This window comes from Panthera leo, chromosome B3 (assembly GCF_018350215.1).
Source record: "Panthera leo isolate Ple1 chromosome B3, P.leo_Ple1_pat1.1, whole genome shotgun sequence".
Classification (NCBI taxonomy): Eukaryota; Metazoa; Chordata; class Mammalia; order Carnivora; family Felidae; genus Panthera; species Panthera leo.
In genome coordinates, this window is record NC_056684.1 from 122,598,660 (window position 1) to 122,614,331 (window position 15,672).

At 42.6% G+C, this 15,672-nt stretch overlaps 1 protein-coding gene across 9 annotated transcripts in view; it reads left to right on the top strand.

Annotated features, from left to right (window-relative positions):
• The window catches only part of NRXN3 (neurexin 3), a 1,573,300-nt gene that overhangs the window by 444,020 nt on the left and 1,113,608 nt on the right, over positions 1–15,672 (top strand). For all 9 annotated transcript variants that reach the window (XM_042943952.1, XM_042943953.1, XM_042943951.1 and 6 more), the window contains 2 exons: positions 7,573–7,874; positions 13,738–13,899. In XM_042943952.1, the coding sequence (XP_042799886.1) occupies positions 7,573–7,874; positions 13,738–13,899 (464 nt within the window). The remainder of the gene's footprint in view (positions 1–7,572; positions 7,875–13,737; positions 13,900–15,672) is intronic.

A 15,672-nucleotide genomic window follows, 5' to 3' on the forward strand; every position in this document is an offset into this window, starting at 1 on the left:
TTGATTCTCCAACTCTAGTGCCTCAAGATATGGCAAAGAAGATGTGCCCATTACTCTGCCCCTTACACATTGAACTTCTCACCATTCCCTGAACACTCTGTGCTTTTCTAATGACTACGCCACTGAAGATGCTCTTTCTTGTAACTAGAATTCCATCCTATATTGTGTGGTGAACTCTTACTTATACTTCAAGACACGGCTTATGTTTGACCTCCTGTGTGGCAACTTCCCCAACACCCAGGGTCAATTATTCCTTCTTCAGTGTGTCTGTGTCACCTATTAAACATTTGCTACGCTAAATTGTAATTATTTGAGTGTGTATTCTTACCACCACCACTTCCGCCACAAACACCTTGCCTCTGGGAACTGGGTCGTGGACTTTATCTGATTGGTATTTCACAGCAATTCCATGAAATACGTACTCTGGCTATTCCCATTTTGTAGATTAGGAAACTGAGGGTTAGATAATAAGGGCTAAGTAATCAACTAAGGTTCCATAGAATTAGGTAAATGCCAGAGCTGGCTGTCCAACCCAGGTCTGTCCAAATCAAAGACTTCCATCATTACGCTCCATGTCATTAGGTCCAAAGTCCCACTATACCCTGTGCTACAGGAGGGTCCCCTGTTTAGTGTGAGTCTAGGTCAGGGTCTGGCACTTAGTAGGCACTTGAGTTGTAGCTTTACATCTGCTTATCTTCAGTAAAGTGTTAGCTAATTATTCCTGTTCACAGGGTTGCCATGCGGCTTAAGTTCATTCAGTACTGGGCACATCACCTGGTGCATAGTAGGCACCTGAAAATCCTTGGTCTTTAAATGAATGAACAGAAAATTTAACTTTTATTATAATGCAATCGAGAGAAATGCAGTCTTCAGGATGCCATTAGCTTTCTAGTGATTTCAGTGAAGCGTGATTTTCCAGGCCATTCTTTTGTGGACTTCCCTCGCCAGGATGCTAGCTGTTTATTTTCCAAGTGACAACTTGATTTACTATTTTCCTTCTCATCACTTTCAAGAAGCATCTGCAGGCTAGTGAGTGACCCAGGCAGCGTGGAAAAGTCCATTTATTTCTCTGCTGCATCTTTCCTACAGAGTCTGAGGATAAGGGTTGGAAATGGCTCCAGGAGGTCAGATTTCCTCTGTGTGTGTGTGTGTGTGTGTGTGTGTGTGTGTGTGTGTGTGTGTGTGTGTATGTGTGTGTGTGTTTTAGTTCAGGATTGCTCATAGCAACACAATTTGCTCTCTGCTGGTACACTCTGCTTTTAAAATACCTGTATGATGGGATGTGGCAGGTAAAGGATTCATCGTTTCCCCTTGGGGGATAGTTCTGCAGTTTGATCTATCTGAATGCTTTGTTTGGCCCTAAAATACATTGTAAGGGAAAGGGGACAGCAAGAACAGGGAGGGCACTCACTTGTACAGTCTTTTGCCTTTCTTACTCAATCAGTGTGTTCCTCTTCTGATTCTAGCAGGAAGTGGCATTAGGAATACACTCTAGTAAAAAGGATTTCTGCTTTTCCCTAATTTTTACAAATATGATAATCTCACAGCCCATCTATTAACTGGGGGGGGGGGGGTCTGCCCACAGCTTCCTTAGAGGTGGGAGTTCTTGTTCTGGAAGTTGGATTCTTAGCAGGTTTCATGGAAAGGGAATAGAATTGTGTAAGAACAAACTCACCTTTGCCTTATAATTGTTCCTTTGCCAGCAAACTACCGCAATTGCCACGTTAGCTCAAGACACCTTTTGGGATTGAGTGGATAATATGCAGCGTCCCTAGGAGTGAGCAGAGCGATTAAGCAATTGTGGATTTCTTTGTAAGTTCATTTCTGCCTTGTGTACCCCCTGCTCTTTCATCACCATCACTGTGTCTTTGCCCAGGAAGCAGTGGCCAGAAGAACTGAGTGATGTATCACTTTACAGCTTGAGAACCTGGAGCCTCTCACTGCACCTGCACCACTGGAGGACAGACACTGCCATCATCCCTGCTGAGTCTGTGCATCAGGGGAAAGGCATCAGCATGCTGGCCCCAGGACCACAGGCCATCCCGTTGTCTGGTGGGGAGGGTAGCAGCAGCCTTTGTATTTTTGTGCCTCGTGAGTTTCAGGGCCAGTCCAGGATAACATAACAAGGGTTATCTTTTCATCTTGCAGACTAAAGTACTGCACTGCAGCATGGAGGCCAGCTGAAGGACAAAGGACTCAGAGACGAGAGCAGTTTTGCCCAGGTCTCTGAGGTGCATCCTCAGGAAGCTGGTTCCCACTCCCTTTCTTCGAACACTGCAGGTGTTCTGCTCAGGGCCAGTGGTTACAGCCACTCCAGAGGGCTTAGCATTTTAATAGGCTCTTCCAAGTGGTGTCTGAAAATTCCATTTCCAAGCGCCTCTGATGGAGGCGAAGAGTATGGGCTTCCCAGTTTGACTTTCTCCAGCCTGCTACTAGAGACTTTTGGGCTAAAGGCAGCCTCACTCTGTTCCTCTTCTTGGGCTCCTGCTGTGTGAGTGGGCTCTTACAGTCATTGTCCATGGTTTCTCCTTTTGACACATTGAACTTCATTCAGTTGTAGGAGCAGAAGTGGGGTTCTAGGCATCTGTTCCTCTGAGAGTTTGAGTTCCTGGCCAAATGGTGATATGATGTCATAGCAAAAGCATTGGAATGAGAATCAGAGGACAAAGGATTTGGAACCAGCCTAAATGCTTCTTAGTGCCCTGGATAACCCATCTAAACTATGTGCTTCTAGTTCCTCACACTGGCATAATCATAGCAAGGTGACCTCTTAGAGTGTTGAGAGACCACAAATAACAAGAAAGCAATTGGAAATATAGGACATTTACACAACTGTGAACGTGTATTTGCAGATGGGCCTAGAACCCTCCTTTACCCATGCCTGACATGTTCTCGCTTGAGCCCTTTCATGTCTGACGTCGTATCATTGTTCCTCAATATTTACCTCCCGTCCTTGGTGTTCCGTGGCTCATTTGGATCGTAAATGTCCAAACTCTGGCTTCTTCTCATGGTCGGTGATTTGCCAGTACCTCTGCCTTTGCCACTACCTGAGAGCCTTTTGCTTGCATTCTTGCCCAGTGCAAGGCAAACCTTACTTGTGGATGGTGTCAACATCCAAGTTGAACTAGTCCCAGGCACCCTCAGAAAAGCAGTTCAAATGTGTTCTCATCTTTTAACTGGGCTCTCTGCCTTCAGTTCCCTCTTCTTTTCAGTTCACATTCAACCCAATATGAGTTGACTTGCAAAATATTTTTGTAAAAGATTATGTGTTCTTTTAAAAACACATGGGACCCTCCATCCTTTCAGTAAAATTGTGCAATGGCTCCTCATAACCTTCAGAATAAAGCCTGGATTTCTTGATCTCAAAGCCTGAGACACCAAGCTATCAGAAAGCACAGACCCAATTAAACAGTGATATGCATTTCTCCACACTTATTAGATTGCATAGTAAAAACATATTACACTGAATATTTTAATCTCTTTTGCAGTTTCTCAGAGAAATAGAGATATTACTATATAAATCACTGGTTGGGCGTTTTTTTTTTTGGTGGGGAGAGAGTGGAAAATAGAATTGAATAAATGCTTGTTAATGCTATTTATATATAATAGTTGGATTAACAAGCCTTTTGAAAGATCAGTACTTTACATATCTTATACAAACTGATTTAAAATCTTGGGTTATACATATCTAGATTGCATCTAGTATTTAATCATTTGGACATTTACAAATAATGGGTAAACGATTTGTTGTTGTACAGAGTTGAGCTCTGCTTTCCATGCAGTGAGAATAACATTTTTATTTTAACACTTATGCAATTGATTCTAAACTTTGGGGTGATATAATTTAAGTGGATCTAAACAGTCCATTAGCCATGTCAGTGCATGCCCTCTTGCCAAGCTGTAGCTTTATGCTAAGCTGTTGTGTACTCTGTTACATAATCCCCTGCCTTTGTTTTCTCTACCTATTTAGTTTGAATACATACAAGGTGACTGCAATGTCTCTTCAACCTCCTTCTCTGTGTAAACACTAAGTATAGAAGCAGATTTGGGGCAATATTACATTTTTCTAATGGAGAGTTTGGAGAATTGAATGGGCTTAGAAATGTGCTTGTCACTATTTAGTTTTGTGCCTTTTAGTTATGTTCACTGTCAATTCAGTATGGTTTTCAAGGTGGTAAGACAGTGCTTAAGCTTTGGCTACCAGAGGGAAATTAAGACAGATTGGAATCTTAGGAGAAAATCAGTTGCAGGAGTATGCAAAGGAACATTTTTTTTTCAAGGTCCTCACTCTCCTTCCATGGCCCTCATTTGCTCCTTTGAAAACAGGGTCATGCACTGCCAGTGAGTCTCCTTCCCACACAGGAGGAAAGCATCCGGTACCTCAAAAATGTTACAATGTTGCTTATCTAGAATATGACTCAGAGAGTGGCTTTCCATTGTCCATTGTGTGTTGATAATGTGGAGGAGATAACCAGCATCTGGGGTGATGCTCTTGGTAGCCTCTGCCAGCCCTAGGAAGAGGTGAATTTGGAGAAGTTACTGAATGAGGAGATTGGGACGGTTGTGAAGTGTTACAGCATTTTTGTTAGATACTTGCAAAGGAACCTGCTCGGCTACATAAAAATCTTCATTTGGCTGATTTGCATACAGATTAGCATAAATATGCATGTGATTTACATAGATGATTTCTCACGTTGGTTTTATTTCTTGTTTATTTATTGTGATATTCTCTTCTCTACAATGATGTCATTTTTCTTCTATGGCCTTCCACATAAAACAAGTCCTTTTGCTTTAAGCATGCCCAAATTCCAAGGGTGAAAGGGAAATACTAGTTTTGGTGAGCAACTGTGATTTACATGGGGTTGGGGGGAATAGGTTTCTGGCTCAATTTATCCAAGGTCTGGGATGGTTTGTAAATTAGTGCATGGTTCTGTGGAGTCATTTATGCCGTTTGGGTACTAGAGTAGGAACATGAGGTACATCCAGAGCTATGCGTAAAAGCATATTTAGAGAAAAGTCTAAATAGGCACTAGAAGTCCAGAGTAACACGGGCTGACTGTGGTCTTGGGTAACTCACTTATTCTTAGTTTTCAGTTTCTTCCTTGATAAAATAAGGGCATTAAATAAGGCAGGCTCTAAAATCCCTTATAAGCTCTAAAACTTATTTTTATATACTCCTTGGTTTAATTACATGTCAAATATTAAGCACCACATAGCACATCAAATGATATCCTGGTGCCTTAGTGTTCTCAGTCAAGCCTTTCCCCTTTGAGGGGTACTCAATGATTAACTTAAGCATCTTTTTAGAGGCACTCATTTCCTTGTTCATTTATCTCAGTTCGGTGGGCACATAAGGTAGAACTTAAATGTGTATAGAAGACACCCGTTAATATACCACATGTGGTGCCAAGGACAGGCATAGTAATTGGCTCCATGCACATTTGCATCCATAGGAGAAGAGTTTGGTGGTGATAACTGCATTTGATTTGCTGTCTTTTCCTCGAGACAGGCTTACCTCCTGGTGCACGAAACAAAGGCTCATCCAGTTGCATTTTAACAAAGCCGTTTCTTCAGAAATGAGAGGAGAGATCATGGCAATAGACAGGGTGCTAGGGGGTTGGACAGATCTGTTTCAAACATACAGATGGTATCAAATTGCTGCTCCATGATTTTATTTTTTTGGCTCTGTTTGGTAAAATGCATTAGACATGGCTTATGTGCCAAGTAGTACTTGTTACTTATACGTGTGGAGGAGACATTGTGGTCATTTATAGGTGAACAGGTCTTCTTGCTTATACTAATGTGGTGGTGGTGTGTGTGTGTATGGGTGCGTGCAAAAAGGAATATGCAGGTAGACACATCATTGAGATCCTCTGGAATACACAGGGCAAACCTGATCTTTAACTCTCTGGAGTATGAAGTTGGGGTTCATGTTTTAATGATGTCTTTTGATGCTATGATCAGTTTAATATAGTATGTAGTGGGTGGTCATCTCTCCCATATGATGACCTCAGCTCTTACCTCATGATGAGAATATGTTTATTTTACCTAAGTGACTTAGCAAGGGCTGCTTGTGATGGTTGGTAAGGAGCTAAGCTGAAGTAGAGTGGACTTTGGTTACTAAGGCTGAAGTGTGGTTCTAGAAGAGAAAATAGAATGTGCTCTACTTTATTTGGTAGCCCCCATTCTTGAACGTGAAACTGCATGTCCCACCTTTTCTTGCCCATTTCCTTTCATTAATGATGTGCTTTTGATAGGTTTTGGCCAACCCTGGGATGAAGTAGGCTTGGCAGAAGAACACAAGGAAGGCCATAGGGTGTGTGTTGAAATTGTAAATTACATCAACAAATAAAAATAAAACTTGTTTTATCCTCTTATCTTGACAAATATACCTTTGAAACTACGTGGTAAGCCAGGTGCACACTTAGAATTTTTGGATTCCTCAGCATTCTGCACTGGGAGTTGCTGGCACAGGGAGAACCAGCCCCTCTGGTTGTCAGCCTGTGGCCTGTCCCCCTCCTCTTTCTACCTTTGGCTCCTCCCTGTATCCACAAGGGCTCTCGTATAAATGTGCATGGATGCCCATGTGGCCAAGCTCTGCCCAAACCCCTGCAGAGGGTCCCCCATTCCTAGCCCTCAGATCTTAAGGTATGCACACCAGTGCATGATTTGCTATTGGAAAATGAGTCCAGGAAAGAGGCCTGCACAAGCCCTGGAAACAGGCCTTGGGCTCTCCGGGTAGGAAACTAGAGGATCCCAGTGTATGGCTCTGAAAGAGAGCGTGTGCTTCACTGGAATGCTGTCTTGGCCCTGCAGACCCCTAGTCCTATGGGGGAAAGATGTTCTCTAGGATGGTCCACCAAGGGCCATGTAAATCAGAGACCCCTGGAGCAGAGATCCCTTTGTGTCTAAGGGAGCTATTGCTGTCTTGTCACAGCATATTACCAAATTTCATTCTATCCCTTTTTCTTCATCTGCTTGATCACCTTTTTTTCTGGTTCAACCTCCTATTTAGTATCCCTGTCACATTCCCCTGGGCTCAGGACTCTACCATGGAAACCAAAGTTAGCTGGGTTATTATTGATGGATGGAAATTAGAGACAGATCTTTCAGGGTAATTGATTTCTAGTTATTGGTCAATAAAAGGTACCTAGAGCCAAAGAACCCTTTGTCAGAAGAGTTAATTATCCATTCTAAACCAGCTCTGGCATAAGCATTGAAAAGCCATCATTGAAGCAAAAGCAATGTAAGCCTCACTTTACCATGTAGCATAAAATTTCCCTCCAGGTTTTCCTCTGAGAAAGTGTGAAGGAAAGGCAGCAAGCTCTCCTGTACCGTTGTGCTGGTCTTCTACCCCTGTGAGGAGACGTAGCTTTTTTGCAGTTACTGTCTCTAGTGGTTTCCGTGGTACTTAGACACAGGTTTGGTGGTGGAAGAGTCGGAGGGAGCTTGTGCTGCCCTGGGCTCACTGGCAGGGGCATTGCCCTGGGGGATGTGTTCTCTTTGGTATTCGCGTATATCTGACTCATGCCAGTCAAGTGTTGACTGCTTTCCTCTTTCCTTTTCCTGCAGCTCGAGAGGAGAACGTGGCCACGTTCCGAGGCTCTGAGTACCTGTGCTACGACCTGTCTCAGAACCCGATCCAGAGCAGCAGTGATGAAATCACCCTCTCCTTTAAGACCTGGCAGCGGAATGGGCTGATCCTGCACACGGGCAAGTCGGCTGACTATGTCAACCTGGCTCTGAAGGATGGCGCGGTCTCCTTGGTCATTAACCTGGGGTCCGGGGCCTTTGAGGCCATTGTGGAGCCAGTGAATGGAAAATTCAACGACAATGCCTGGCACGATGTCAAAGTGACACGCAACCTTCGGCAGGTAATGGCTGAGGGGAGAGGGTGCCCGGAGGCTCCTCTTAGGTAGCTGGGGAGGAGGTTTGTGAAGCAGGTGCTGGATGAGCTGGAGAAGGGTGTAGAAACAGGTTTGGATTTGTCGAAGTCTAACATTATCCCAGTCTCTGCAGTTCCACAAGGAAAATGATGAAAATATGTTTCTTCTCATACTTCAGTTCTCTACTGTGCTTGTTTTTTTTTTTTTTTTTTTTTTTTTTTTGTCCAGAAGAAAATTCAGTTGTATAGATAATAAAAGTTAAAAGTACTTTCATTCCTTTTATTCTGCTTTGGTTTTTATCATTTTCTTAATTACATTGAAATCTTGTATTGTTAAATTCAATTAGGGACAGCGTTTTGTTTCTGCAGCTTGCTAGATTTTCCTCATTTTTTGAATATATGTTTTTCTTTTTAATTAAGTTAGCCATTGTCATGATGCCATGATTTTAATTCCTTCCAGAAAGTCTTCCTTTTTCTCCTCCTTTTAATTTACCACCCCATCTCCACTTTCACCCCCCTCCCTGCCCCACTGTTATGTTAACCTCTAGCCTTCCAATGAATTAGCTGGAATCTTTCTGAATTCCTCTGTTTCTCTGTTCCTTGGTGTGCCGCTCTTACTTTATTGCCCCTGTCTCTACCTCCGAGACTCTTCAGTTGACTGGGAGGCCTGGAAAGTGGAAGGACCCAAATAAAAATGTCAACTTTGGAGCAGCCTTTCCTGGTTCTGTTCGTGCTTGAGAACTCCCATCGCTTGCTGATTCTGAGCAGGCGACTCCGTCAGGTGACAACATCTCAGAAAGCCTTAGCCAAGTGAAGTGGTTTTCGGTTTCATAACTAATAATAATAGTCACAACAGTAATAATATCAACACCTCAATCAGGCCACATCAGTGAAGAGAAAAAGTCCAGAAAAAGTCCTGTGAAAGTCCAGGTCTGTGCCGACACCGCCTTTTCCAGGTTGCTATTTTCACTTGGTGTTTCTCCTTGTGAATTAGTCATTAAACCCAGTTAGATAGCATTCAGCCTTTATTAATCAGAAAACATTATGCAAATTTCCAGAAAGTGCTTATCAAATTTTCTTCTGCAATATGATTGATTCGGTGCCTTCTAATGTAAATAGGAAAGCGTAAGAACTGACAGGTGTTTGCATATGTTTTCCATTTGATAAAAGTGTAACTCTTTAATACTATTATGTGAATGGAGAAGGCTCACACATGCTGGGAACACACAGTATTCAAAACTGCCCATTTAACACTTAGGTACGTTGAAGAAGGCATCTCTATTCTATCTGCTGTGACGTTACCAAATAACTCAAGACTTAGAGCCCCCACTCATCTTAATACCTATGGATTGGACATTTTGAATCACTGTTCTGTTTTTCTTCTAAGACCAAACAGTCCAGTTGCTGATGTTTTCTTTAATAATCCACCATACATACTGACACAGCTCAGCTGTCAAGAGGGCCCAAGTCGAATTTCCATTTGCCAACATTTAAGGGTGTGATGTATTTGAGTTGTAGAGACTAGACCAAAAAATAAGATATAACCTTTTTGCCAGTTTTGACTGGCAGGTACATGGTAACACCCTTTAGTCAGCGGAGGGGAGAATTTTCATGTACTGAGGAGCAGGGTCGGGTTGTGGTTCTTACCAGTCAGCCTGTCTCTCTGATTCTCTCCCACTCCATACACTTCTTTGCCATTCCAGAATGATTCCAATTAGCTGGAGAAAGGCTCACTTTTATTTCTACTGAAAACATTTCTCTAAAATAGAATTGGGCCCCAGTTCCGTCCTATAAACTGAGCGGGGGATAAACTAAAGTGTTATTCAAACATTGGTTGTGCTGTTTCAGTCAGCAAGCAGAGGAAAGCAACCCTGGAGGATTTCTCTTCCATGTTCTAAGACCCAACTCCCTCAGTGCCCTTGGACAAGCCATTTCACCTTTCCACACCACAGTTTCCATTCGTGAATGGTGATTATAATCCTCCCCAGCCGTATGTGGTGGCTAAATATGCAAAGCACCTTATGTTCCAGAAGGATTATGAGCTCCTCCATGGTCTGGGTGCTAGACTTACTGTGACATGTGCACGATTTACAATCTGAGTAGTCTGTCGTGAAGGTGCCTGTGTCTGTCTGTCACCAGCGATGCAGCTAAGTAGAGCTCTCAGTTCTGGACAAGGCTACAGAGGCCCTAGGGTGTTGGGGCATTTCTTGGCAGAAGGAAAATGAATCTCATAGAGAGAGTGCGCCCAAAATTGGACTTCATTGAAATCCTGACTTAATTTTGCATCTAAATGCAATTTATTGAAAGAGAGGGAAATCTCAGAAAACCAGAGTGGATTTTGCAAATCCTTTCCGTGCTGAATCATCTAAGATGATTATTTTGCCCATTAAGAATACATTTATAACATCTTTTTTAGTTCTGTAGGATACATTTGAAGGGGTTGGAAGCCCCTGTCTATTTCAATTAAACTGTAAATTGCTTCATAAATATTTGATAACAAGCTTATGACTGTCTCATCTACCTTTTTGGTAAGGTTGAATGGCTTCTGTGGCAAAAATTCATCTGAGGAATGCTTACTTGACTTTCCTGGAGTATTCATTACTAAATGGAGCAGAACTTTGCCCATTTCTTCCTTCTTGGTCATATACTCATGATTCTACCTTTGAGCCGAGTCAGGATCAAAGGCAGACACTTCACTGGGAGTTCTGCTTAAAGGAAGGAATGTGGATTGCCTATTCCAAACTGTAACTGGGATTAAGGACAAGGTAGTGATACGTTTCTTTGGGTTTGTTTTCAGTTTTGTTTTAAAATCCGACCTTGAACTTGGCCCTCATGTGAATTGCTTTACCTGTAATGCCACATTAGTCAAACCACGAACACAAAACTGGGGTTACCAGTCTTCCAGTGTTCCAGCTGCCCGGCCTCGCACCCAGCTCAGGGTGTGCTGGCATTTGAATATTTGAAAATAGCAAGCGGAGACTAATTGTAGGGCTTCTTTAATCATGTTTAACCTGCCAGTCCTCTCTGCTATCCATAGGAGAAATTGCTTCAAAGCTTGAAAAGCATTTTCTAAAGGAGAATGGGGGTAGAGCCATTCCAATGGGAAGCATTCTGGCAAAGAAAACAAAATAATAACTGCATTGGGTAGTAAAGAAGACTCCCAACTATTTTTATGCACTCCAACAGTACAGTTATTGTAAATGAAGAAGAAAGGAAAGAGGAGGATGTCCCTCTCCTGTTGCACACATCCACACAAAATCAAGAGCTTCCATGGGTCTTTAATTGCCTGTGGAAAGCCAGAGTGAGCTAGAGTTGTAGCCTTCCTATGCTAGATGTGACCTGTAAATGCTTTCTGTTTTTTTTGTTGTTGTTGTTGTCGTTCTACTGAAAGTCGTAATCATTCATGCAAATAGTCTGAGTCAGATAGATATATATATATATATATTAAAAAAGTGCCCAGTGCATTGGTATTTGAGCTCTAACTATCTACCTACATGTTGAAATGGTAAACTTTAGGGGTATTTTCTTTCAGGATAGGTGGACTGTGTATGTGCTAGAGGGTGGGAAGGGAAAGGGTGTTCATTCAGAAGAGCTCTTGGAAAGTAAGTATGGTGCTAATTCTAACTGGGGTGAGGTGTGGTCTGAGTGGTATTTGGAAGAAGGGGGGTTACGTGACAAGGTGGACTGCAGCTCCTTTCCTAGCTGTGCCCTGGCTGCCAAGGTTTTCCATAGAGTCCTGGTCTCATTGTCTTCCCCACTCTCTTTTTCTGTGTCGGGTGCCTTTTTTTTGAAAAACTAACACAAGATCATTCATGCAATGTGTCATTTTACTAACCGACTAATGTACTAACACCCTAACGACTCATCTTTGTTTTTAGTTTTTTTAATTAACAATCGTTCTGTTCACAATTTTTAATTTCCTTTCTTCCCCCTTTTCCGCAAAGCACTCAGGCATCGGACACGCTATGGTAAACAAACTACATTGTCTGGTAGATATCATTCTTATTGTCTCTTTTTTTGGGTTTGCCGTGTGTTGCCCCCCTTTTCCTCCCCAAAACCCCCCTTTTATCCTCCTTAGACTTGTTTCTTCTTTTAAATTTTTTTGTTGTTGTTGAATTAAATGCAAGTCTTTTTTTTTTTGTTGTAAAAAAAAAAAAAAAAAAAAAAAAAAAAAGGAAGGGGACGTGCCAGTCTTGGAAATGGTATTTGGATGAGTTTGGTTGGGACGGTTTCCTTTTCTCTAGTTTGTCATTTTTTTTTCCTAAAAAAATTTTTTTAAAGAAAGATTCTCCATTTAGCTAAATTTGTTTTCTTTTGTTTTGTTATTTTGCAACTTTGAAGTTACAGACTAGGGACAAGAGGATTTCTATTGAGGACTTTCTTCTCTGTCTTCCTATCCCTCTCACTCTCGCTCCTTTCTTTTCCCACTTCCCTCCTTAATCCCTTTTTTCCTTCCCTTTGGTGTGGCCACGGCTGCCCTGCCGCAGGTGATCTGGGGAGGAAAGTACTCTTACTTCTCTCTTCTTGTTTTCCCTGCTTTCACCTTACTCCCCACCGTGGCCATAGGGAGCTCTGCCAGTGTGTCCTCCATACAGACTCTGCATGGCATGTTCCTGTCTCGTGGATTTCCCCATCAGCATCAGAATTTGCTCCCCCGTTTTCCTCCTCATTACTAACAACCTGCCAATCATCAGCCCAATTCCACTCTCTTCCCTCTTTTTATTTTTGTCTCCACTCTTCTTCATTCTCCTCTCATCCTTCATATATTTTGGGGTTGGGTTTGGACTTTTTCTTTTCTTTTTTTAGCGAGGGAGGTGGCAGGCAGGGGAAAGATGACCCTGTAGTTTCCAGTGTTTTGTTTTGTTTTGTGTTTATTTCCATCTTGTGTTCCGGTTTCTTCAGTGCATGCACGTGTGAAGTGGATTTTGACTCTTCCCTTTGGTTCTCCTCACCCCTGCCCACTTCCCTCCCCCTTTTCTTCCACCTTTTCTCTTGGCTCCTGATGGTTTTCGCATGGGTGTGTCAGCGTATGGTGTGTGCACGCTTTGAGGCCCCATCTTTTCTCTCTGCCTTCTGCTCCTTTCATGGATGTTGGGTGTGTGGGTGCTATATCTTCCCTGTGGGCATTATTATTATTATTTTCATTTTGGTTAGTATGCCTCATATTCATTTCTTTTTGTTAGAGTTGCCTTCTTGGTTCGGGTCATTTCTTCTCTTGGTGGTGGTGATGGCAGCTAAGGGAGGGCAGGGGTTCGTGTCCTGGGGTCGTCCATGGCATGTATCACCCATGACACATCGAAATCAAAACCCTTCTCCTTCCCTTCCCGAATGCATGTTTGTCAGCGTGGTGTGAGCCCCAAAAGAAATGAATACGAAAGAAAAGAAAAAGAAAAGAAAAAAGGAAAAAACCATCCACAACCAAAGACCAACCCTAACAAACCCATTGTCAAATGTCTCCTTTGCTGTTTTTCACTACCACCATAAATAATAGTCATTCAAAAAATAAATGAAAATTTTACCAATGAACTGAGACAAGTGATGTCGTCTGAGGATAGTTCCATTTTCTAGCCTGACTGAATAAAGAGCACAGCGGGTAAAGCAAGTTGCCCATCTTGGCAATTCCACCAAAGTCCCCCGGGAGTCTGCACAGGAATGCTGGAGGCTTGGGTCGCAGGGAAGGCAGACCAGAAAATGGAACTTGGCTGCATATACCAAAATCAAACCAAATTAGAAAAACATACTTCACCAAAATCTTAATGAAAGTGATGCCACAGGTAGGGGAAGCCGCCGGATTTTGATTGGACTATAAAGTCATTGTTGGGATTTCTTTTGTCCCTATGTCCCTCCACCAGGTGACAATCTCTGTGGATGGCATCCTTACCACAACGGGCTACACTCAGGAGGACTACACCATGCTGGGCTCGGATGACTTCTTCTACGTGGGAGGAAGCCCAAGTACCGCTGACTTGCCAGGCTCACCCGTCAGCAACAACTTTATGGGCTGCCTTAAAGAGGTAAAGGTCACACAATCTCTTTAGTGTCCCAAGAACAAATGAAATTCCCAGGTCAGTGAGGGGCTCTGTACTTAGTGCATTCTTTGAAGCCATAGGTTTTACCAAGAAGACTCTGGACTTGAAAGTAGAGGTCCTAGGTTTTGGTTCCCGCTTAAGCTGATTGATTGCATGACCTTGGGTTTGCCACTTACATGCTTTGTGGTTCTGTTTTCTCATCTGAGTACTGGGGAATGATTGCATGACCTTGGGTTTGCCACTTACATGCTTTGTGGTTCTGTTTTCTCATCTGAGTACTGGGGAATTGTATCCCACAGGTAGCTGTGCTTTATACATAATAATAGTAATAATTATTATTATTATCATTATTTCTAGAGCATGTGCGAGTGGGGGAGGAGGCGGTTGGGGGGAGAGAAAATCTAAAGCAGGCTCCACGCTCAGCATGGAGCCTGATGTGGGGCTCGATCCCACAACCCTGGGATCTTGACCTGAATGGAAATCAAGAATTAGACGCTCAACTCACTGAGCCACCCAGGCATCCCACATGCTCTGTGAATTAGATGAAAAAACACAGACGAAGGTTTAGTTCTTTGATATCACAAGAATTAGACACACGTAACGTTTGATTTCGTATTTTTGACTTGGCAAGTACGAAGCCAAGCTGTAGCTCCGAGTGGCTCCATTTGTGGTTGTAGGTCTTGTCTAAAACATAACATATGTATTATTTTACCTTTGTCAAGCTTGGTGTTCCCAAGAGTCTCATTATCTGAGATGAAGGAAAATTTTCAGAATGTAACATTAAGGCTCGGAAGACTGGTTTTTCCTCTTCTTTTTTCTTTTTTTTTTCCCCCTGAAAGCTAGCAGCTGTGAGAAAGCAGTGGGGCTTTGCCATTACTCATTTATTACTATTGTAGCTGATGTGTTGAGACCTCTGTCTGAGAGCAGAGGAGCTTCAGTCAAGTGTAAGTTCAATCTCTAAGGTCAATTGTTGAGGCAAAAAGAATCAGACTTGATTTGGTAGAGTTCTTTCAGAACACTGTGTCATCAGAGCAGTTCACTGCACATTTTTGTTTAATCTAAGCTAAGCCTGATTGCCTGAGATAGCTATACCACTTCCCTGGGGAAATTCCTCGAGAAGCTAACAGTGTTCTTTCTTGTAGATAAAGATCCCTTGTGACCTGTTATGGGACTCCTCTCAGGGCACGTGTTTTCTTCTTCTTATGGTTATTTGAAATTTGTTGAGCGTCGGTTATAGATGAGATGGCATTGCAAATTCCTTCAGTCATGCCACTCAGCTGTGAGCCATGTCGAGAAAGGAGCCGTGTCCACTGTGCTGGAGTACTGTAGCTGTATAGTAACTATTTACTGAGTGGATAAAAAATTCGGTACCTTTTTTATATTGTAACTGACTTAAGTGGCTCTTTACAAGTTGCGGTTTCCATGCTTGAAGGCTTCATAATCTAGGAAGGGAGAGGAGATCTGTAAGTGAACTCAGGACACTGTGTATTCAGTGCCACACACTAGATGTTCTAATTGAGTAGAGGAAACAGATACATTTTAGGTGGAAGTCTGTTTCAGAGAAGAATTGCTGTTTGAGCTGGGCTTTGGTGCAGTAAACGTGTGAATTGAGAGAAAAGGGTAGGAAGGAGAGACATGACAAAGGAGGGAAAAATCCAGTTACGGCTCTGTATTGTACTTGGTCTGAAGGACAGGTTACAGAAGAGAACCCACAAAGTGTTTTCCTCCTTCTGCTGGATGTTATCTAGGCTTCTGCTG